Source organism: Delphinapterus leucas, chromosome 20, assembly GCF_059928025.1.
Source record: "Delphinapterus leucas isolate spDelLeu-1000000601 "Yukka" chromosome 20, BTC_Dleu_Yukka2, whole genome shotgun sequence".
Lineage (NCBI taxonomy): Eukaryota > Metazoa > Chordata > Mammalia > Artiodactyla > Monodontidae > Delphinapterus > Delphinapterus leucas.
The window spans coordinates 14,375,546-14,400,010 of NC_143148.1; the positions used below are offsets into that span (position 1 = coordinate 14,375,546).

General features: G+C 37.3%; 2 protein-coding genes across 4 annotated transcripts in view; both read right to left on the reverse strand.

Annotated features, from left to right (window-relative positions):
• Window positions 1-2,864: 2,864 nt before the first annotated feature.
• On the reverse strand, window positions 2,865-13,756 carry LOC149744605 (KRAB domain-containing protein 5-like). Of its 2 annotated transcripts, none has more exons than XR_016390941.1 (2): window positions 13,589-13,756; window positions 2,865-8,019 (listed from the first exon to the last, which is right to left on the reverse strand). XR_016390941.1 is itself a non-coding variant. In XM_089902931.1 (2 exons), the coding sequence occupies exons 1-2, from the start codon at window positions 9,543-9,545 to the stop codon at window positions 7,931-7,933; spliced, it is 210 nt and encodes a 69-aa protein (XP_089759057.1). In that variant the 5' UTR covers window positions 9,546-13,567; the 3' UTR covers window positions 2,865-7,930. The 2 variants fall into 2 exon arrangements, 1 of the variants encoding a protein (XP_089759057.1); XM_089902931.1 differs by lacking the exon at window positions 13,589-13,756 and adding an exon at window positions 9,425-13,567.
• A 1,859-nt stretch (window positions 13,757-15,615) lies between these two features.
• LOC111181148 (uncharacterized) overlaps window positions 15,616-24,465 on the reverse strand; it is a 28,689-nt gene continuing 19,839 nt past the window's right edge. For both annotated transcript variants that reach the window (XM_089902929.1, XM_089902930.1), the window contains one exon: window positions 15,616-22,492. In XM_089902929.1, the coding sequence (XP_089759055.1) occupies window positions 21,447-22,492 (1,046 nt within the window). In that variant the 3' untranslated portion in view covers window positions 15,616-21,446. The remainder of the gene's footprint in view (window positions 22,493-24,465) is intronic.

The following is a 24,465-nucleotide window of genomic DNA, read 5'->3' on the forward strand; positions in this document are numbered from 1 at the left end:
ATGGACTAAATGCTCCAACCAAAAGACACAGATTGGCTGAATGGATACAAAAACAAGACCCATATATTTGCTGTCTACAAGAGACCCACTTGAGACCTAGAGACACATACAGACTGAAAGTAAGGGGATGGAAAAAGATATTTCATGCAAATGGAAACCAAAAGAAAGCTGGAGTAGCAATTCTCATATCAGACAAAATAGACTTTAAAATAAAGACTATTAGAAGAGACAAAGAAGGACACTACATAATGATCAAGGCATCAATCCAAGAAGAAGATATAACAATTGTAAATATTTATGCACCCAACATAGGAGCACCTCAATACATAAGGCAAATACTAACAGCCATAAAAGGGGAAATCAACAGTAACACATTCAGAGTAGGGGACGTTAACACCCCACTTTCACCAATGGACAGATCATCCAAAATGAAAATAAATAAACGCAGCTTTAAATGATACATTAAACAAGATGGGCTTAATTGATATTTATAGGACATTCCATCCAAAAACAACAGAATACACATTTTTCTCTAGTGCTCATAGAACATTCTCCAGGATAGATCATATCTTGGGTCACAAATCAAGCCTTGGTAAATTTAAGAAAATTGAAATTGTATCAAGTATCTTTTCTGACCACAATGCTATGAGACTAGATATCAATTACAGGAAAAGATCTGTAAAAAATACAAACACATGGAGGCTAAACAATACACTACTTAATAACGAAGTGATCGCTGAAGAAATCAAAGAGGAAATTAAAAAATACCTAGAAACAAATGACAATGGAGACACGACGACCCAAAATCTATGGGATGCAGCAAAAGCAGTTCTAAGAGGGAAGTTTATAGCAATACAATCCTACCTTAAGAAACAGGAAACATCTCGAATAAACAACCTAAACTTGCACCTAAAGCAGTTAGAGAAAGAAGAACAAAAAAACCCCAAAGTTAGCAGAAGGAAAGAAATCATAAAAGTCAGATCAGAAATAAATGAAAAAGAAATGAAGGAAACGATAGCAAAGATCAATAAAACCAAAAGCTGGTTCTTTGAGAAGATAAACAAAATTGATAAACCACTAGCCAGACTCATCAAGAAAAAAAGAGAGACGGCTCAAATCAATAGAATTTGAAATGAAAAAGGAGAAGTAACAACTGACACTGCAGAAATACAAAAGATCATGAGAGATTACTATAAGCAACTCTATGCCAATAAAATGGACAACCTGGAAGAAATGGACAAATTCTTAGAAATGCACAACCTGCCAAGACTGAATCAGGAAGAAATAGAAAATATGAACAGACCAATCACAAGCACTGAAATTGAAACTGTGATTAAAAATCTTCCAACAAACAAAAGCCCAGGACCAGATGGCTTCACAGGTTTCAATTCTATCAAACATTTAGAGAAGAGCTAACACCTATCCTTCTCAGACTCTTCCAAAACATAGCAGAGGGAGGAACACTCCTAAACTCATTCTACAAGGCCACCATCACCCTGATACCAACACCAGACAAGGATGTCAAAAAGAAAGAAAACTACAGGCCAATATCACTGATGAACATAGATGTAAAAATCCTCAACAAAATACTAGCAAACAGAATCCAACAGCACATTAAACGGATCATACACCATGATCAAGTGGGGTTTATTCCAGGAATGCAAGGATTCTTCAATATACGCAAATCAATCAACGTGATACACCATATTAACAAATTGAAGGAGAAAAACCATATGATCATCTCAACAGATGCAGAGAAAGCTTTTGACAAAATTCAACACCCATTTATGATAAAATACCTGCAGAAAATAGGCATAGAGGGAACTTTCCTCAACATAATAAAGGCCATATATGACAAACCCACAGCCAACATCGTCCTCAATGGTGAAAAACTGAAAGCATTTCCACTAAGATCTGGAACAAGACAAGGTTGCCCATTCTCACCACTCTTATTCAACATAGTTTTGGAAGTTTTAGCCACAGCAATCAGAGAAGAAAAGGAAATAAAAGGAATCCAAATCGGAAAAGAAGTAAAGCTGTCACTGTTTGCAGATGACATGATACTATACATAGAGAATCCTAAAGATGCCACCAGAAAACTACTAGAGCTAATCAATTAATTTGGTAAAGTAGCAGGATACAAAATTAATGCACAGAAATCTCTGGCATTCCTATACACTAATGATGAAAAATCTAAAAGTGAAATCAAGAAAACACTCCCATTTACCACTGCAACAAAAAGAATAAAATATCTATGAATAAACCTACCTAAGGCCACAAAAGACCTGTATGCAGAAAATTATAAGACACTGATGAAAGAAATTAAAGATGATACAAATAGATGCAGAGATATACCATTTTCTTGGATTGGAAGAATCAACATTGTGAAAATGACTCTACTACTCAAAGCAATCTACAGATTCAATGCAATCCCTATCAAACTACCACTGGCATTTTTCACAGAACTAGAACAAAAAAATTCACAATTTGTATGGAAACACAAAAGACCCCGAATAGCCAAAGCAATCTTCAGAACAAAAAACGGAGCTGGAGGAATCAGGCTCCCTGACTTCAGACTATACTACAAAGCTACAGTAATCAAGACAGTAATGGTACTGGCACAGAAACAGAAAGATAGATCAATGGAACAGGATAGAAAGCCCAGAGATAAACCCACGCACATATGGTCACCTTATCTTTGATAAAGGAGGCAGGAATGTACAGTGGAGAAAGGACAGCCTCTTCAATAAGTGGTGATGGGAAAACTGGACAGGTACATGTAAAAGTATGAGATCAGATCACTCCCTAACACCATACACAAAAATAAGCTCAAAATGGATTAAAGACCTAAATGTAAGGCCAGAAACTATGAAACTCTTAGAGGAAAACATAGGCAGGACACTCTATGACATAAATCACAGCAAGATCCTTTTTGACCCACCTCCTAGAGAAATGGAAATAAAAACAAAAATAAACAAATGGGACCTAATGAAACTTCAAAGCTTTTGCACAGCAAAGGAAACCATAAACAAGACCAAAAGACAACCCTCAGAATGGGAGAAAATATTTGCAAATGAAGCAACTGACAAAGGATTAATCTCCAAAATTTACAAGCAGCTCATGCAGCTTAATAACAAAAAAAACAAACAACCCAATCCAGAAATGGGCAGAAGACCTAAATAGACATTTCTCCAAAGAAGATATACAGACTGCCAACAAACACATGAAAGAATGCTCAACATCACTAATCATTAGAGAAATGCAAATCAAAACTACAATGAGATATCATCTCACACCAGTCAGAATGGCCATCATCAAAAAATCTAGAAACAAGAAATGCTGGAGAGGGTGTGGAGAAAAGGGAACCCTCTTGCACTGTTGGTGGAAATGTAAATTGATACAGCCACTGTGGAGAACAGTTTGGAGGTTCCTTTAAAAACTACAAATAGAACTACCATATGACCCAGCAATCCCACTACTGGGCATATACCCTGAGAATATCATAATTCAAAAAGAGCCATGTACCAACATGTTCATTGCAGCTCAATTTACAATAGCCCAGAGATGGAAACAACCTAAGTGTCCATCATCAGATGAATGGATAAAGAAGATGTGGCAAAAATATACAATGGAATATTACTCAGCCATAAAAAGAAACGAAATTGAGCTATTTGTAATGAGGTGGATAGACCTAGAGTCTGTCATACAGAGTGAAGTAAGTCAGAAAGAGAGAGACAAATACCATATGCTAACACATATGTATGGAATTTAAGAAAAAAAATGTCATGAAAACCTAGGGGTAAGACAGGAATAAAGACACAGACCTACTAGAGAATGGACTTAAGGATATGGGGAGGGAGAAGGGTAAGCTGTGACAAAGTGAGAGAGAGGCATGGACATATATCCACTACCAAACGTAAGGTAGATAGCTAGTGGGAAGCAGCCGCATAGCACAGGGAGATCAGCTTGGTGCTTTATGACCACCTGGAGGGGTGGGATAGGGAGGGTGGGAGGGAGGGAGACGCAAGAGGGAAGAGATATGGGAACATATGTATATATATAACTGATTCATTTTGTTGTAAAGCAGAAACTAACACACCATTGTAAAGCAATTATACTCCAATAAAGATGTTAAAAAAAAACAATGAAACACAAAGGAAGGCAGAAAGAGAGAGGAAACAAGGGTCAAAACCCCCACAACATTTGCAGAATATCAGTAACAAAATGGCAATAATAAATACTTTCCTATCAGTAATTTAAATGTAAATGGATTAAACTCTCCAATAATATAGACATAGATAGCTTGAATGGATAAAAATTATGATCCACTGACTTGCTGCTTACAAGAGATTCACTTTAGATCTAAGGACACAGATAGACTGAAAGTGAAAGTACGGAAAAAGATATTCCATGCAAGTAGTAACCAAAAGAAAGTAGGGATGACTTTAAGTGAAAAACTGTCACGAGACCAAAAGGACATTATATAATAATAAAATGGTCAATTCACCGGGAGATAAACAATTATACATATTTATACACCAAACATCAGACCTCCAAAATATATGAGTGAAACATTGACAGAAGGGAAAAATAGACAGCAATGTTATTTTAATGGGAGGCTTCAATACCCTTCCTTCAATAATGGATAGAACAACCAGACAGAAGATCAATAAGGAAATAGATCTGAACAACACTCTAGACAAATTAGACCTCTCTGACATACAGAGAGCATTTCACAAAACAACAGCAGAATATACATTCTTCTCAAGTGCACATGGAATATTCTCTAAGACAGACCACATTAGATCACAAAACAAGTATTAATAAATTTTAAATGACTGACATCATAGAGAGTATCTTTTCCAATCACAAAGGAATGAAATTAGAAATAATCAGCAGAAGGAAAAGTAGAAAATACACAAACATCTGCAAATTAAACAACATACACTTAAATAACCGATGAGTCAAAGAAGAAATTACAGGGAAATTAGAAAATATCTTAAGACAAATGAAGTAAAAAAACAGAACATACCAAAACTTATGGAATGTAGCAAAATTAGTGCTTTCAGTCTTTCACAGTTTAGTATGGAAGCTGTGGACTTTTCATATGGCCTTTATTATGCTGAGGTAGTTTCCTTCTATTCCTAGTTTCTTGGGTGTTTTTGTCATGAAGGGGTAATAAATTTTGTCATGTGTTTTCTCTGCAGCAATTGAGACAGCCATGTCTTTTTTTCTTTATTCTGTTAATGTGGCATATTACATTGCTTGATTTTTACATGTTGTACCATCCTTACGTTCCAGAAATAAATCCCATTTGGTAATGGTGTATAATCCTTTGCATGAGCTGTTGAATCCAGTTTGCTACTGTTTTGTTAAAGATTTTTGCCTCAACAGGCATCAGAAATATTGATCTAGTTTTCTCTTCTTGCACTGTTTGTCTGGCTTTGGTATCAGGGTAATGCTGCCCTCACAGAAAAGGTTTGGGAGTGTCCCTTCCTCTTCAATTTTTTGGTAAGAGTTTGAGGGGAATTGGTGTTAATTCTTCTTTAAATGTTTAGTAGAATTCACCAGTGAAGCAACTGGATCCAAGGCTATTCTTTGTCAGTAGGTTTATGATTACTGATTCAATCTTTTTACTAGTATGTCTCTTTAGATTTTCTATTTCTTTATGATTCAGTATTCGTAGATTGTGTGCTTTCAGGATTTCACCTAGGTTACTCAATTTGTTGGTGTACAATTGTTCACAGACCCCTCTTTCATTTCTGATTTTAGTTGAGTCTTCTCTACTTTTTCTTCATCTAGCTGAAGTTTTCTCACTTTGGTTAATCTTTTTGAAGAACTAACTCTTGGTTTCATTGGTTTTTCTCTATTGTTTTTCTGTTCTCTAACTTGTTTATTTCTGCTCTATTCTATTATTTTCTTCCTTTTCATCTCTTTGGACTTAGTTCATTATGCTTATTTCAGTTCCTCGAAGTATGAAGTTAGGCTGATTTGAGATCTTTCTTTCTAATTTAAGTGTTTACAGCTATAAACTTCCTTCTTAGCACTGCTTTCAATGCACCCTATAAGTTTGGGTATGTAGTAAGTTTTGAAATTTGGAAAGTGTAAATCCTACTTTCTTCTCTTCCAAGATTTTTTGGGAGGGACTTCCCTGGTGACGCAGTGGTTAAGGATCTGCCTGCCAATGCAGAAGGCATGGGTTCGAGCCTTGGTCCAGGAAGATCCTACATGCCGCAGAGCAACTAAGCCCGTGTGCCACAACTACTGAGCCTGTGCTCTAGAGCCCGCGAGCCACAACTACTGAGCCCGCATGCCACAACTACTGAAGCATGCGTGCCCAGAGCCTGTGCTCCACAACAAGAGAAGCCACCACAATGAGAAGCCTGTGCACCACAATGAAAAGTAGCCCCCACTTGCCATGACTAGAGAAAGCCCACGTGCAGCAACGAAGACCCAATGCAGCCAAAAATTTAAAAATGTATTTATTTAAAAAAAAAAGATGTTTTGGATAGTCTGGATCCCTTGCATATCCACATAAATTCATGATCAAGATGTCAATAAGCCAATGGAATCTGGGGTAGTATTGCCATCTTAACAATATTAAGTGTTCTGAATTTTTTTAAATGCCATAAGAAGTGAAAGAACAACATAAATCAGAATTAGAAAAACTCTGAAATGAAATCACAGACCTCAGGAACATAGTAGAGATAAAAGAAAAAATAATTTCAGAATATTAATCTAGAAAGAAATAAGAAAAACTCCAATATATTAATATTAAGACAAAAAATTTTAAAGATTTTTTTTGATGTGGCCCATTTTTAAAGTCTCTATTGAATTTGTTACAATATTACTTCTGTTTTATGTTTTTGGTTTTTTGGTCACGAGGCATGTGGGATCTTAGCTCCCTAACCAGGGATCGGACTTGTACCCCCTGCATTGGAAGGCAAAGTTCTAACTACTGGACTGCCAGGGAGATCCCAGGACAAAAAATTTTAAATATGTAAAAAGTATATGAGAGAAAGTGAATAACTAATTAATTTATATTTATTTTATCTAGACTTCTAAGTCTCATATATAATAAGGTTTAATTTTTGAAAAAATTTATAAAAATATATATAAATATATTAAAAATTTAATCAGATCATGGCTCTTAAGTAATCTTAGAAAACAATTTTAATTCTTCTTAGTAACACCTCATGTGACCTGAACCCCCATAATATACTGAAGTCATGTTTTGTTAGTTACCCCTCAATAACTCTGCTCTGATCCCTTAACACAAAACACTCATGTTCACTTTCAGGCCTTTCCATTTGTTGTTTACTCTTCTTGGAATGCACTTCCTCATATACTCAAATGGCCTGAGTCCTTACCCTCCATGTCTCAGCTCAAATATCACTTCCTCAGAAAAGGGTTCCTGACCATCTTACCTCATTACCTAAATTTGCCTTATCCTTAGTAGTTTCCTTCATACTATATTCACTATGTGATGTTATTTATCTACTTATTTGTTTAAATGTTTATTTTATGTCTTCCCTAATATAATACAAGCTCCATTTATTAGCCAGATATAATAATGAATATATTTTTAGGTAATGAAGCCACATATATAAATCTAAGTGCACAAGAGGATCTGGAAAACATTTGAGTCCAAAATACAAATTAAAAGGTGCATAAGGAAGAAGACAGTGCCCATCATTGAACTGGGAGAAAAATATAAGAAGAATAACAAAGGGAGTGGTTAATGAAGTAAAGATAAAAGTCACTGGGTAGCTCATGCAGAGTATTTATTTCTACTTTAGAGCACAGGTATTTTATCCAACGTGAATGAACCTTTCCAGCCAATATTTCAAGTGTATGTCTCCTTGACCATTGGGCTTTCACCTACACCGATGTATTCCCATAATTTGACTTGCTCATACTTACCTGTACATCATCTTCTTGTTTCTTCTCTCACAACCATCCACGGCTCTTTCCCTTGCTCCAATAATGTAATCACATCTGGCTTAGAAATGGAAGGTCCTATTTACAAAGAAAAAAAAATAGCACATGATATAGAAGAAAACATTGCTCAGTTTAAATAATAATAATAAATTAAAGGTGTCAAAATAATATTGAATAAGATTTTCCAGAAGAGGGGGTAAGGGAATGAAAGAACAATAAATCAGCTAGGTAGGGTAAGTTCAAAGAAAAAAAAAATACACACACACACACACACACACACACACATATATATATATATATATACACACACACATATATCCTTTTTTTCTTGAAAGCATGTATAATGCCATAGTTGAAAATACAGATCTTGGAGCCTTAGTTCAGTTCCTGCGTTTGCCACCTTCCAGCTGTGTCTGACCTTTGGGAAAGTCACATAAAACCCACTGTGCCTCAGTATTCTCACTTACAAAACGGGAATAATAAGGCTGTTAGAAGGAGTGAACAAGTTGACATATATATGTATGTATATGTACATACATCTCCGTATGTATATGTATTTGTACATACATTTATGCATGTAAATGTGCATATATGTACACGCATCTATGCATGTATGTGTATATATTTATGTACATATATGCATTTATGCATGTATGCACATCTATGTACGTGTATGCATGTATATGTACATACATTTATGTAAGTATATGTACATACACTTGTGTATGTATATGTACATATATTTATGTACATATACGTACATACATTTATGTACGTATATGTACATAATTTATGTATGTATATAAAGTGCTTAGAGCATTGCCTATTAAATACTAAGCAAAATGTTAGCTATTAACATTATTATCAATATTGTTTTACAAAGAGTATACAAGAGGAGCTATCTGTAGGATATTAATTGCAATTAAAATGTAATGTTCATTGATTATAACTTTCAACCACAAAACAGAAAAATTTTCTCCTAAATAGACTTTGTATTCTTCAGTTTTCAATGAGTTCCATTTATCTAATCCATTGTTATATAAATTGTAGGGGCTCTTTTAGAGCAATTCGAGGAATTCAGGACCCTGTGACAGGCTGATCTCTCTGCAAGTGGATCAGGTAACAAAATGGAGTGTCTATAGAAATTCTGAGCATAAATAAATAGGAAACCTGGACTATTTGACAATGGTTATATAATAAATGCCAGAGAATTCTAAACTAGATCCTATTCATAAAGGAAGAGAGGCAACTGTAAGTAAGAACAGAGGAGGTATGAATGTCACTGAAGGACAGGGAAGATAAAGATATTAAATGGAGATGTGATTTCCAACTTGACAAAGCTCAAACCACTTCTTTGGGAAAAAGGAACATGGAAGTGTAACTAGTTTCCTAAAAGCAGCCTTGAAAATCAGAGTGGAAAAAAATACGTATCTTAAAGGCAGATTCTAAATTATTCTAAGTCACTTGAGGCTTATAAACATACCCAGTGAGACCAAGTTACCATAGTTCTCCATCATCACATCCCGGTACAAGCTCTTCTGAACAGAGTCAAGATATTCCCACTCCTGCTGAGAGAAGTCTATGGCCACATCCCTGAATGTCATAGATCTCTGAAATCGCAAACCTATGTATTAATGGGGAAATTAAAGGAATATTTTGAAGGCAGAAGGAGAGAAGATAAGGATCATACTGTAGGAAGACAGCAATATAGCAAGTATGTAGGCTAAAAATCTTTAATACAGGAGGGAACTGAAGCAGAACATATACATATTTTTGAAGAAGTCTGCTAGAATAAACAACATTTCCTGGCTTGTTAAGTATCTGAGCCATTTGACAATAGATGAAATAATAACATTTGGTTATTAAATTAAATAGTAAACACAAGCATAATGCCTGATAGGTATCTGTCACATAAATTCTCAGTAAACGTGAGTTGTCAAGGAAAATTTTTGCTTTTTAGAGAAAAGAAAATTTAATCAGCTTTTTTTAAAATGTAGTATAAAGTCTCAATTTTAGAAAATAGGGTTTATATAAAATTGAGAATTCCCTCAAGTATTAAATGCTTCATTATGTCAGATCTTATCATAGTATATATATATTTTTAGAAATCCACATAATTTTTGGCACATGACATTATATCTTATGGATATATCAGATTTAAATGCACAACATTTAGGATGCACAACATGTGTAAGGTCTTCTCCAATCCTATGATCCTGTATTCGCCTACTATTTATGATGATACATTTTTTTTTGCTGCCATCTACTATCTGTCACTGAACACCTGGCTTGTGCCGAGTGTGACAGGCAATGATTACTTAGGTTACCAATGATCATCTTCTGGTATTTATGCCCTTGTGTACTCTTCTTCACATGTGTATGAGTTGAACTGAGTGACTTGCTTTTAATAAACAGAATATGGGTCTTCCCTGGTGGCACAGTGGTTGGGAGTCCGCCTACCGATGCAGGGGATGCGGGTTCGTGCCCCGGTCCAGGAAGATCCCACATGCCGCGGAGCGGCTGGGCCCGTGAGCCATGGCTACTGAGCCTGTGCGTCCGGAGCCTGTGCTCCGCAAAGGGAGAGGCCACAACAGTGAGAGGCCCGCGTACTGCAAAAAAAAAAAAAAAAAATCCATCTTACTCAAAGACAAATATGTGCCCTTCCTCAGTTCTCAGCAGATAGATATTTAAATAGATGTTTATAATGCTGAACAGGGTTTTTCTCATTCTCTGTAGTTGCTGAGGCTGAGGAAGGAGGGATAGAGATATATATAATTAGGATGTGAAAAAATGCAGAATCTAACAAATGAATGAATCTTATTCTTCAGCATAACATGGGGATTTATATTAAAAATCTTTATTTTCTGTTATAATAACTATCTTCGGAAATATTGTTTGTATTTGCATCATACCTGGAATTAGAAATTAGTGCCACTGGGACTTCCCTGGTGGTTCAGAGGTTAAGGCTCCACACTCCCAATGCAGGGGGCCTGGGTTCAATCCCTGGTCAGGGAAGTAGATCCTGCATGCAACAACTAAGAGCCTGCATTCCGCAACTAAAAGATCCCACATGCCGCAATGAAGATCCCAGGTACTGCAACTAACACCTGGCACAGCCAAATAAATAAATAAGTAAATTTTTAAAAAAAAAGAAAGAAAGAAATTAGTGCCATTTTCTCTGAAAGTAACTTTAAATCCCTAAATTATTAATTCTGAAAGGATGTCTTATTTAGTAATTTGGTGCCACGAATAATTAAATTTTAAATAAAATTCCTAATCTCTAAAATGTGAAAACAGAATGTTTTTCAAACAAGGAGACACTCAGCACTTCCTTTTCCCTAATGCAGAGGTATAAGGAAATCTATGACTGGGTTAGATATTTTTTTTCAAACTAAGAATAGGACTCAGTCTCCTTTATCTGATCATTATTTTGCCAAAACAAAACCACATGGAAATGTTCACACATAAAAAGCTAGAAACAGGGTCTTCCCTGGTGGCACAGTGGTTAAGAATCCACCTGCCAATGCAGGGTATACGGGTTCCATCCTTGGTCTGGGAAGACCCCACATGCTGTGAAGCAACTAAGCCCATGCGCCACAACTACTGAGCCTGCACTCTAGGGCCTGTGTGCCACAACTACTGAAACCACGTGACGCAACTACTGAAGCCCCCGCGCCTAGAGCCGGTGCTCCGAATCTCGCACCGTGCACCACAACAAAGAGTAGCCCCCGCTCTCCACAACTAGAGAAAGCCTGCGCACGGCAGTGAAGACCCAACGCAGCCAAACAAACAAACAAAGAAAAAAACATATACACCAAAATATTAAAAGTGATTATTTCCAGGCAGTGGGAATAAGAGGTATTCTTAATTTCTTCTTCCTAATTTCTTAGGAAATTAAAATTTTGGTAATAAGTCTGCATTAATTCAATCATCATAAATAAAACATAAAGATATTTCAAAGTATTCAAAATATTTTAAGTCATTATTATGGCAGAGGCTATATTTTCATCATTTAAAAAAGTCTATAAATAGCAGGCCTGCCATGAAGTATTGCTATGACTGAAACAACTACCACTTACCTATTCTTGAATATCCTTTAGCTGTATCACACTTATATAACCAGACACATACCACTATAAAGATTTTTCCACTACTAGAAAGGGAAATAGCCTTTGCAGATTAGGGTTGTATGCAAAATGGGCAGAAAAGTTTTGAATACACAGAAGGTGTTCAATAAATGACTATGCACTTTCTATTCTCTTCTGAATAACCTATTAAAATATCATTTTGGATACAATCCTTGCAAAAGGGTTTTACAAAATTCTGTTTTAAAAAATGAACGCCATATATAATTTTAAATTTTCTTGGGTACTATTATCTACAACTATGAAGATGATTTAACATTAGATCATGGCCATTTTTCCTTATCATGACTAATTTTTATAAACAGAAATTTTATTATCTACATAATATTGTCTCATGGATGTCATGTGGGTTTCTTAATCATTCTCATTATCCTGGCCACTAATTTTTTTTCTTTTTTTTTTTATTGGCATATAATTGCTTTACAATGTTGTGTTAGTTTCTGCTGTTTGGCCACTAATTTTGTACAAAACTGTCCCAAGGTATAACAATTTTTGATTCTAGATAAAAACCCAGGTCTAAATCTTTTGAATTGTGTACACCTTTGAAGAATGGAAATGTGCAAATATACAGCGATTATCTATAAAATTTCGGGGGTTGTGGTCCCCTCTACCCCCATAAATACAGACAAAGGAACCCTGGTTAAGAACTCCTGTTCTGGACACTTGAATTCTGGCTCAGTCGCTTTATTTGCAAGCACAAGTCACAATTAACCTCACATTTTCGTTGCTTCTTAACTACTGAAACCTGCAGGGGAATAATCAGTCACCCCAACGCTGAGCGTGTATTAAAATACACCCTCCGTGGCTACATCCGCTGTGACCTCATACATAAAACCAAAATGAAGTAAGAAATGGGCGTTCACAGTAGGTTCCTGCCGTCAGAGCTCAAGAAACGCTGTCATCCTCAAATACACAAATGAACTTCAGAGGACTCCTAGGAACAACAATCCCAGGAAGGAATCCCATTCTTGGAGTCTCTCTATCCATTCGTTTCTAGAATCCTGACTCAGGGGCAATCCCTAATCTAAAATTCCCATCCTAAAAGCCATTCTGTACCTTCTTACCAAAAACCTTCATCGAGGGCTTAGCATGTGGTTTCCCCCTTGGAGTCATTTCTCCGTGGCAGTCGTATGTGCCTGACAGGAGGGTGGAGAAAGCAGCAGAGAACCTAGGGCCATGGGTCCTTGAGACATTCCCCACAAGTCCACCGCAACCCACGCTCACATAAAGGACACGCATCTTACGTCCGCGTCACGCAAGGATAACCACGCACCTCTCAGTCTCACTACGGGAACTCACCGCCCGGCACCACCCCGCGGCCCTTCGCACGGAATACGGCCTCTCACAAACACGCACGCTTCCCGATTTTCTCCCAGGGCTGCAACCACCGTCCCCGCTGCTCAAGCGCCCACAGCCCCGAGGGGGCGGGCGGACTCGCAAGGCTGCGCTCCCAAAGTCCACGCTTTGAGCGCCCCCGCAATCCCACCCTCACCGCCACTCACCGTCCCCCACGGGCTCGGGCTACGTCTGCACAGCCGTTTCCGCGGCGACCCACGCCGGTTTCTTCCTCGGACGGGTGCCACTCGCGCAGCGCGCAACAAGGGACACGGAAAAAAGACCCGAAGTCGAAGACACCTCGTCGACTGTGGGAGGTACAGTACAGGGTAGCAAAATTCCTAAAGCAAAGCTGCCGCCCCGGCCCGGCCGAGAGACTTCTGGGAGTGACTTCCGGACTGCGCGTGCGCAGCACAGATCTAGGGCCACTGGAGGCCTGACCCCAGGCTGAGGGCGAGCTCACTGTTTCCCACGGCCAGAGGGAGGCTAGTCCTGGTGGCACCGCACCAGCGAATTGTGAGGAGGGGACGGCGGAGCTCTTATTTTCCGAGGGCTCAGGCCTGTGTGTGAGGGTTCACCCTGTTGAGTCAGTGATGTGACGCCCCCCCCACACCAGGGTTATGGAGCACTTGACAGGTGAGCACCTGAACTTGGGTTTATGATCTAACCATGCTGTATGTTTGTGTATGTATTTGTGTGTGTATGCATGTTGGGGTGTATGTATCTTTCCTAAAATTCCCATTACACCTGAAATCACAGGTGCTTACTATATTTCCATTTTAGAGTCAACGCTTCTGAGATCAAAACAGGTACAAAGTTACACTGTTTAGTGGCAAAGCCATGTTTCCAGGTTGGGATAAGCTGGATAAAGTAAGACTCTACCGTGTAATGTATTCTCATTGTAGAAAAGGAGAGAGTGAGTTTGGGTCCTTTTTAAGGTCACCGACTGTAGGAAATCTTAGAAATTTAGGAAAATAAATACTTTTCCACATTTCACAATATTACGCCCACCAGAAACTTTTTGTTACAGTAAAAATTTTCATCCCTCTGTTGTTTTATGCATGGGTGGACTTGACTACATAAAAGCCCATAGATGGAGAAACGTCTTTAATTTTTATTCCTGGTCATGAGATCCCATTGAAAAATATCTCGTTTCTTAGGCATGTGACAGTAATATAAATTGTGGGCACAGACTCAAAATTTGGGAAGAAGAAGGTGTTATCAGGAGAATCAAGGTTACATCCATATGTATTTAGATTCATGAGGAAGTTGAGCAAATGGGAAATATAAAGTCAGTCATCAAAGAATGTCCATATTTTAGTTGTCACCAGTATTACGTATTTGAAATATGTAACGCATAACAATTCAAAAGGCATAGAAGTGTTTAAATAAAAGATAAGCAACATTTCCTTGCATGTATCCCAGTCATACATCAGCTCACCTTAAAGTCAACAACAATTTGATTTTGGTGTGTATCCTTCTGGAGAAGTTATTATCATATACAAATATGTACTTTCTATATATATGTATGTAATGATTAGGGGTTTGAGACCCTGTGAGGCTCAAATACATTAAGACAACACATGAAAATTTAGGCCTTACAATACAGGAGAAAGAAGGAAGCAACATGAAATATTTGCTCTTTAGTGATTTCATTATAAAAATTAATATTACAGTAGTCCCCCCTTATCCTCCGGGGAGATTTTCCAAGACCCCCAGTAGATGCCTGAAACCATGAACAGTACTGAACCCTATATATACTATGTTTTGTTCTATAAATATCTATGATAAAGTTTATAAATTAAGCTCAGTAAGAGATTAACAGCAATAACTCATAATAAAATAGAGCAATTATAACAATATACTGTAATAAAAGTTATGTAAATGTGGTCTTTCCCTCCCTCTCGAAATATCTTATTGTAGAAGTTTAATGCCTTTTCCATCTTAACTAAGTGCTTATCATGCACTGTTGCTGTAACGTTTGTCTGCAGCGCCTGTCTCCATTTTCCTTTCAGTTCAGTCTCTGTCTTTGAGGTACAACAACAAAACTAGCATGAATTTCTTTTTCCTTCTTCACAGTTTCATGCGTGGAAAGTTTGTCCTTATTATAGATCTTAGCAACCTCAGAATATGATTTTATTTCTCTCCTTATTATGTGGAGAATTTTAATCTTTTCACTTGAAAGCAGCACTTTGTGGTATACCTGAATTGCCAGCATTATTACTCTTGCATTTTGGGGCCATTATTAAGTAAAATAAAGGTTACTTAATACTTGAACACAAGCACTGTGATACGGTGACTCTCGATTCGAGATGGCTACTAAGTGTCTAACAGGCAGGGTATGCTGGACAAAGGGATGATTCGTATCCAGACTAGGTCAGAGCAGGTGGTGTGAAATTTCATCACGCTACTCAGAAAGACACACAATTTAAGACATGAATTGTCTATTTCTGAAGATTTCCATTTATTATTTCACAATGCATGTGACCATGGAAAGCGCCACCACTCTGAAGGGGGGAATACTGTATCTCAAAATGTGGACATAAAAAACAGGGAGAGACTAATCATTCATAATACACCTGTACAATAAAAACCAATATAAATATTTTAATGTTTTTTCCAATATTTTTATTGTGATAAAATACACATATAAAAGTTACCATCTTAACCATTTTTAGGGCACAGATCCCTGAAATTAACCAAGCCTTCAGCTGTAAGTTGCATGCCTTTAATAGACTCCAGTTCCAAAATCATTACATCCAGACAGATTCTGCAGTGCAATTGTTGTCTACGTGGAGAGACAGATTCCTGATGCTTCTACTATATCATCTTCCCAGAATTTTCTAGTATGTGTGTTCTATGGATTTTTTGGTGTGCATTTTGAAGCACAAGTACTTAGTATGTAATATCTCCTGCTTTGGCCCTTAGTACCATAGCAAAAAAAACCCCAAGCAAACAAAAACAAACAAAACTTTCTCATTAAACAAAGCACATTAACAAACATTTAATGGCTGAATAATTATATTAGGGGTGTTTCATTATTTATTTTACAATCCCAATCTTTGGAGCATTTAGTTGTTTCCAATATTATGTGGTTGTAGACAATGCTGATATTAATATATATTTATACAGAAGACTTTCCTGCATATTTTGGACTACTTTCTTACGATAGATTGGTAAGATAAAATGACCAGAGAAATAATTTTTTAATGACTCCTAATTAAAATTTCCACCAGAGCTATAAAAATTTTGAGTTCAGCTGTGCTACCATAACTAATTACTATCTTTTTTAAGAATCATTTTGGAGCTCTAGCCTTGAAATGCAATTACAATGGGAATCATTGCAGGAGAGAACACCTGGGGTATATAGATTTCAAGAACTCTACTCAAAGCTAAAGAGAAGCCCACTCCTTTCTTATTTTATGCCAATTCTTTTTCTTTTACCCTTTTACTAGTTTAAATATAAAAGAAAAAAACAACATTAAATAATAGATATTCTCCTCCCACAAGATATTCACAGAACTGCTACATCTATGGTGATTCTCTTTTCTGGAATGGGCATACATCATCAGGTCATGTTAAACATCAGGAGAACTAGATCTCATCAGAATCACATTGAACTAGTTGATTTATTTATTTTTTCCTTGACAGCCAGATAATCGGAGACTCAGGGGCCCCAGTAATTTCCGGAATTGGAAAAAACCACCTGGGACTGAAAGGGGATATTGGGTAAGTTTCATAACATTTTCTATCTCAACTGCAATGGAATGAACAAGACAACAGACAGATGCATTAAGTTGATTTCAAGATCTTTTCCCAACACAGGCTTCTACCATAGGGATAATGTCTCAAGCAGAGAAATTCCTAATACTCCTAAATCATTTTGAAAACCCATTACTTATTTTTGAGGAGCCAGAATCAGATATGTGGAGCTGTAGACTGGAAGCAGAAGCAGTTAACAATGGAGATTTTAGGCAGGTTGCTGAGGAAGACTGTTTCTCCAGCCCTCCTTAAAGAATTCAACAAGGTTCAAAGCTTCAGGGATACTTGTGAATGTGTCCACATCTACTAGAAATACAGGAATTTTCTTTGATCAAAAAAAGTTGTATTGGGCACTTCCCTGGCGATCCAGTGGTTAAGTTTCTGAGCTTCCACTGCAGGGATGGAGATGGGGGGTAAGGGGGGCACGCAGATTCAATTCCTGGTTGGGGAACTAGGATCCCACATGCCAGCACGGCGCAGCCAAAAAATAAAAAAGTTGGATCTTCTAGAAATTTTTAAATGAGTAGTAAACAATGATTCATGTCAATAAAAGCAAAGAAAAACAAAACAAAAAATATACTAGTTACACAGGTGCCATTTCCCCTGGTGTGCTGAGTTCCCTTCTCTTATCTGAAGTGCAGAGCTCACACTGAAGCCTCACAAAGCATCCCTTTCTGTATGCCTATTACATCTTCTAGAGTTTTGTTACCAAAAATCTGGAAAAACTAAAACATACTTATTTCTAAAGAGTTCACCTAAAATCTTCTATTCCATTTATCTCTATTATTATTTATGTAAATATTATCATAACAACGCTTCTTACTGATAAATTTTGTGACAGAAATATTATGAATTTACAGACTTTCAGTAAACCTAGTACATTCAACGTATTATACTTAATATTGATGACTTTAAAAACATGTCTGTATTAATTAAACCAACAAACTTAAACGTGTTTTCACTCATTAAAAAATCAGTCCTGGATCATGTGATCCTTTCAAACTTTAATTTGTTGTACTTAGAAATGTTTGACTTGTAAGCACTTATTTTTCTTTAAGCCAATTAGAACTCATTTACAAATTAATTTTTACATAAAGATAGAATCAGAGATCTCATAGCTTCATTTTAAAACCTAGCCATGAATCAAGTATTTCAATATAAAACTTATTAGTTTATAAACAACAGTTGGAATAAGTTAAGTTTACTCATTTGAGTTTTAAAAGTCCTCTTTTTGGGGTCCCCTGGTGGCGCAGTGGTTGAGAGTCCGCCTGCCAATGCAGGGGACACGGGTTCGTGCCCCGGTCTGGGAGGATCCCACATGCCACGGAGCGGCTGGGCCCGTGAGCCATGGCCACTGAGCCTGCGCGTCCGGAGCCTGTGTTCCACAAGGGGAGAGGCCACAACAGTGAGAGGCCCATGTACCACAAAAAAAAAAAAAAAAATCACTTGACCATATACATAAGGGATTACTTGTGGGCTCTCTGTTCTATTCCATTTGTTGATATGTCTGTCTTTATGCAAGTATCACACTGTTTTGATTACTGGTGCTTTGTAGTAAGTTTTGAAATCAAGAAGTGTGAGTCCTCCAGATTTGTTCAAGATTGTTATGGCTACTGGCAGTCCTTTGAGATTCCATATGAATTTTAGGGTGGGTTTTTGTATTTCTGCCAAAAACATCATTGGGATTTTGATAGGAATTGCATTGAATCTGTAGATTGCTTTCGTTAGTACTGGCATTTTAATAACATTAAGTCTTCTAATCCATGAACGTGGGATGTGTTTCCATTTATTTATGTCTTCTATAGTTTCTTTCAGCAATGTTTTGCAGCTTTCATTGTACAAATCTTTTACTTCCTTGGTTAATTCCACTATTTCATTCTTTTTGATGCTATTGTAAATGGACTTGTTTTTGAAATTTCCTTTTCATATTGTTCATTGTTAGTGTATAGAAATGCAATTGATTTTTACATGTTGACTTTGCATCCTGAAACTTTGCTGAATTCATTTATTAGATCTAACAGCTTTCTTATGGAATCCTGAGGGTTTTTTACATATAACATCATGTCACCTATAAACAGAGATGATTTTACTTCTTCCTTTCGAATTTGGATGCCTTTATTTTTCTTGCATAAATGATCTGCTGAGAACTTCCAGTACTACGTTGAATAGAAGTGGTAAAAGCAGGCATGCTTGTCTTGTTTCCTGATATTAGATAAAATCTTGATGTTTATCAAATATTATGTTTGCTGTGGGTCTTTCATATAGCTTTTATTTTGTGGAGATAGTTTCATATATAGCTTTTGTTATGATTGAGATGATTTCCTTCTGTTCCTATTTTGTTGAGTGTTTTTATCATAAAAGGGTGTTGAATTCTGTCAAATGCTTTTTCTGCATTAATTGAGATGATCGTTTTCTTCCTTCATTTTGTTGATGTGACATATTACACTGATGAACTTCCATATGATGAACTATCCTTGCATTTCAGTAATAAATCCCATTTGGTCATTTTGTATAATTCTTTTAATATGCTGCTGAATTTTTTGCTAGTACTCTGTTAAGGATTTTAAAATCAATGATCATAAGAGACAACGTTCTGTAGCTTTCTTTCTTGCAGTGTTTTTGAGTAGCTTTGGTAACAGGGTTGTGCTGGTCTCAAAGAATCAGTTAGGAAGTATTCCCTCCTCTTCAACTTTTTTGAAAAGTTTGAGAAAGATTAGTATTAGTACTTGTTTAAATTCACCAGTGAAGCCACCAGATCCAGGACTTTTCTTTGTTGGGAGGTATTTTTTTGGCCATGCTGCATGGCTTGCAGGATCTTAGTTCTCCAACCAGGGATTGAACCCAGGCCATGGCAGTGAAAGCCCGGAATCCTAACCACTAGGCCACCAGTGAACTCCCTATTGGGAGATTTTTTTTGTGACTGAGTCAATTTCCTTACTACTTATAGAGTAGTTACCAGTCTATCCAGGTTTTCTATTTATTCATGTTTAACTCCATGGTTTTGTTTCTAGGAATTTGTCCATTTCACCTAGGCTATCCAATTTTTGGCATACAATTGTTCATAGTACTCTCATAATCCCTTTATTTCTGTATAATTGGTAGTAATGTCTCCCCACTTACACTTTTTTGTGTGTGAATTTATTTTTTAATTTTGTATCACAACTTTTTTTTAATTCAAGTATAGTTAATTTACCCACTTTCACTTTTGATTTTAGTAATTTGAGTCTCCTCCCTTTTTTCTTAGCTCATTTAGCTAAAGGTTTGCCAATTTTGTTGATCTTTTTGAAGAACTTCTGGTTTCAAGATTTTCTCTGTTGTTATTCTGTTCTCTTATTTCATATACCACTGCTCTATTCTTTATTTCTCCTTCTGCTAGCTTTGTGTTGTTTGTTCTTTTTCTAGTTCTTTAAGCTGTAAAGTTAGGTTGCTAATTTGAGACCTCTCTTGTTTTTTAATATAAGCACTTATAGCCAAACATTCCCCTTTAGCACCACTTGTATGCCTTAAATTTAGTTTTCTTTGTCAATCATACTTCAGTAAAGCTGGTGGGAAAAAAAGATGGTCCTTGTTGGGGCTGCATATGTCTTTACCAAAAAATACAGAACCCTCACAGCCTCTGCTGGGCTTACTGCCATGAATAGCTATCTCTGTGTCAGACTCAATGCGTACTCCTTTGTTCTGCTTAATCACGGGTGTTAGTGGCACTCAGGCACGCTCCCAGTTTTCTGGATGTCACACCCCACAGGGAAGGAGTTTGTGTCCTGCCACTGCAGAACAAAGTGGGCTGTGTGCAGCTATATTGCCGTTGTCAGATGTGGAGTTGATCGGCTGGCTATGGGTTACTGACACATTGCAAGGAACTAGAACTTGTGCATCCTATCTCCTCTCTTGCTACAAGTAAACACTGTTCTACTTGATCCTGGGGTGTATTTTTACTATTCTCCATGACCTCAAATCATGCACTGGTCTTTTTCTTGGTGGCACTTATCTACCTTGCAACCTTGGCCAAAGAGCCTGGGCACTCAGTAAATAGTGAAAAAGGGGGAATGCCATAAATGACTTTCTAATATAAAGTACAGTATAAATTCTCTGAAGGTGAACAGTATTTGGATCATAACTGAAAAACTTAAAACACTGTTTAAATTCCAAGGAGTTCCTGCCAGCCTAAATTATTTGATGCTTTATAAGAACGGAACCATGTAAAATCCTTCTCATATTCTCTTCATTTAAATTGTTTCTCAAGTGGTATAATTCCACTGTCTACTATACATATATCCCATAAAGTCTCTCTCCAGTATGAATTCTGTGATGTACCTTAAGCATTGAACTAAGTCTAAAGGACTTCCCGCATTTGTGGCATCCAAAGGGTTTTTCACCAGTGTGAATACTCTGATGTACTTTAAGGCTTGAACTGAGCCTAAAGGACTTCCCACATTTGTTACACTCAAAAGGTTTCTCACCACTGTGAATACTCTGATGTCGAGTAAGGCGTCCATACACACTAAACGCCTTCCCACATGCCTTACATTCATAGGGTTTCTCACCAGTATGAAATCTGTGGTGTATAGTAAGTTGATGGCTACTCCTAAAAGTCTTTCCACACTCCTTACATTCATAGGGTTTCTCACCAGTATGAATTCTCTCATGTCTAACAAGATGTGAAGCATGACTAAAAGCCTTCCCACAATCTTTACATTCATAGGGTTTTTCACCAGTATGAATCCTGTCATGTTGTATAAGGTTTGAGGCTTGACTAAAGGCCTTCCCACATTCCTTACATTCATAGGGTTTCTCACCAGTATGAATTCTCTGATGTATTCTAAGTGTTCCAACATCACTAAAGGCCTTCCCACATTCCTTACATCCATAGGATTTCTCACCAGTATGAACTCTTCCATGTTGAGCAAGGTTTGAAGCACGACTGAAGGCCTTCCCACATTCTTCACATTCATAGGGTTTCTCCCCAGTATGAATTCTCTTATGTACTTTAAAGTCTGTAAGACGACTAAAGGCCTTGCCACATTCCCTACATTCATATGGTTTCTCACCAGTATGAATTATTTGATGTACTCTTAGGTCTGTATGACGACTAAACGCCTTGCCACATTCCTTACATTCATATGGTTTCTCACCAGTATGAATTATCTGACGTACTCTTAGGTCTGTATGACGACTAAAGGCCTTCCCACATTCCTTACATTCATATGGTTTCTCTCCATTATCAATTCTGTGATGTAGAGTAAGAGATGAACGTTTTGTATAAATGTATGTTTTTCCATTGCTGATTATTTCATATCTTGAGTCCAAATCTACAACAAATAGGAAAAAAAAAGTTTCTTTGACCACAAAACATTTTATAGAATTAAGAGAAAATTGAAAATTTCACCCATTAGAGATGGTTTAAAGAACTCTAAAATACAGTTATAAAACTTGAAAATTTAAAAGGAGGGCTCAGAAAAAGTAAATTTATGCAGTAGAGCACTGGTAAACAAAGACACGCACAGAACACATCCAGCCCTGATTTGTAGTATTTGCCAATGTCTGTGGTGTAAATACTCCCACCACAGGCAATTCCAAGCTATCAGTGTAATGTAACTGAACCTGGACTTAGGGATGATAAGTAAAATCTTGTCCCTAGAGAGCCAGTATCAGCCAGCTCTAAATACCACTTCCATCTAAAATATAAATATATACACATATAAAATTTAAAAAAGCAATTATACCTGATCATTCTTCAATTACAATTCCCCTAAAAATACACATTTCTGCCACTGTGACTCTTTCCCTCCTATGCATAGCCATGTGTGCTTTTATTTGTTCTTCATAACACATTAAGATATTGAGAGTCTTTACTTAGTTACTCCTCCCCTGACACTTTATTATTTATGATCCTTACATATGTTCAACCTGTTTCACTCCTTCATATCTTTTCTCAGGTCCTTTCTAGCTTTCCCTTTAACCAAGGCCAACCATTCTGGTCATCCCCAGAAAAGTATGTCCATCAATTCTCTGACATATACCAAGTATACCAGTTGTATGGTATTTTGAACATTTAGGGACTTTGGGCAAAAGAGGGAACTTGAATTATATAGAAAAGTCTAGAAGAATGCCAAGAATTATATTAAAAAGAATTGGCAGTTGTGGGCTGAATGATAAAAATCTGTATGAAGTACCATGAGCAAAATCCAAAGCGTTTAATGAGGGAGCTATGAGTTGAGGGCAAAAAAAATCTTCTTGTAACTAGAGTATAGTATGTGTACAAAAAGTTGAAATAATATTAACAACAATCTTCAAAATTGAGTAACAATAGAAATTAATAAATATTAGAAAACCAAAAACCCTTTCATCTGGAACTGGAAATGCCCTCTCCAAAAATGCTAGATCACTATGGAAAGAAAAAACTGAAATAAAAGAGTTCTAGTAAATGGACTACACAGAAAATAAGCACATATCAGAATTTTGGGCATTCAATTTCACCATGCAGAGAACTCAAAACTTAAAATAATTATCTCTATAAAAAGGTGAGTTGAGGGCTTCCCTGGTGGCGCAGTGGCTGGGGGTCTGCCTGCCAATGTGGGGGGTGCGGGTTCGTGCCCTGGTCCCGGAGGATCCCACGTGCCACGGGGCGGCTGGACCCGTGGCCCATGGCCGCTGGGCCTGCGCGTCCGGAGCCTATGCTCCGCGGCGGGAAAGGCCGCAGCAGTGAGAGGCCCGCGTACCACAAAAAAAAAAAAAAAAAAAAAAGGTGAGTTGAGAATCAAAGCCTAATATGTAGAAAATAAACAACAAAATAGAGGGAGGCATAAAAATAAAGATAAAAGGAGAACATAATGAGTTAGAAAACAGTAACATTAACAAATAAAGAGCTGGTGCTTTAAAAAAATCATTATAAGAAATATTAGATAAACCAATTAAAGACAGTTAAAAACAAATAAAATAAGAAAAGAGGAAAACAAGAACCACAGAGAGGGACTTCCCTGGTGGTCCAGTGGTTAAGAATCTGCCTTCCAATGCAGGGGATGCAGGTTCGATCCCTTGTCGGGGAACTGAGATCCCACGTGCTGCAGAGCAACTAAGCCCACGTGCTGCAACTACTGAGCCCACGTGCCACAACTAGAGAGTCCATGTGCTGCAACTATGGAGCCCACGCACTGTGGAGCCTGTGCACCACAACTACAGAGCCCACACGCCTTTGGGCCCATGTGCCACAACTACTGAGCCCATGTGCTCTGGAGCCTGCATGTCACAACTAGAGAGAACCCTGCATGCCTCAACAAAGAAC

What these genes read in the sequence shown, in the direction of transcription:
- LOC149744605 (XM_089902931.1), bottom strand. Translation starts at nt 9,545, where the DNA reads ATGACATTCAGGGATGTGGCCATAGACTTCTCTCAGCAGGAGTGGGAA. An exon ending in TGGTAACTTGGTCTCACTGG is followed by an intron (nt 8,020 to 9,424) that starts GTATGTTTATAA and finishes CTTTGTAAATAG; the next exon opens with GACCTTCCATTTCTAAGCCA.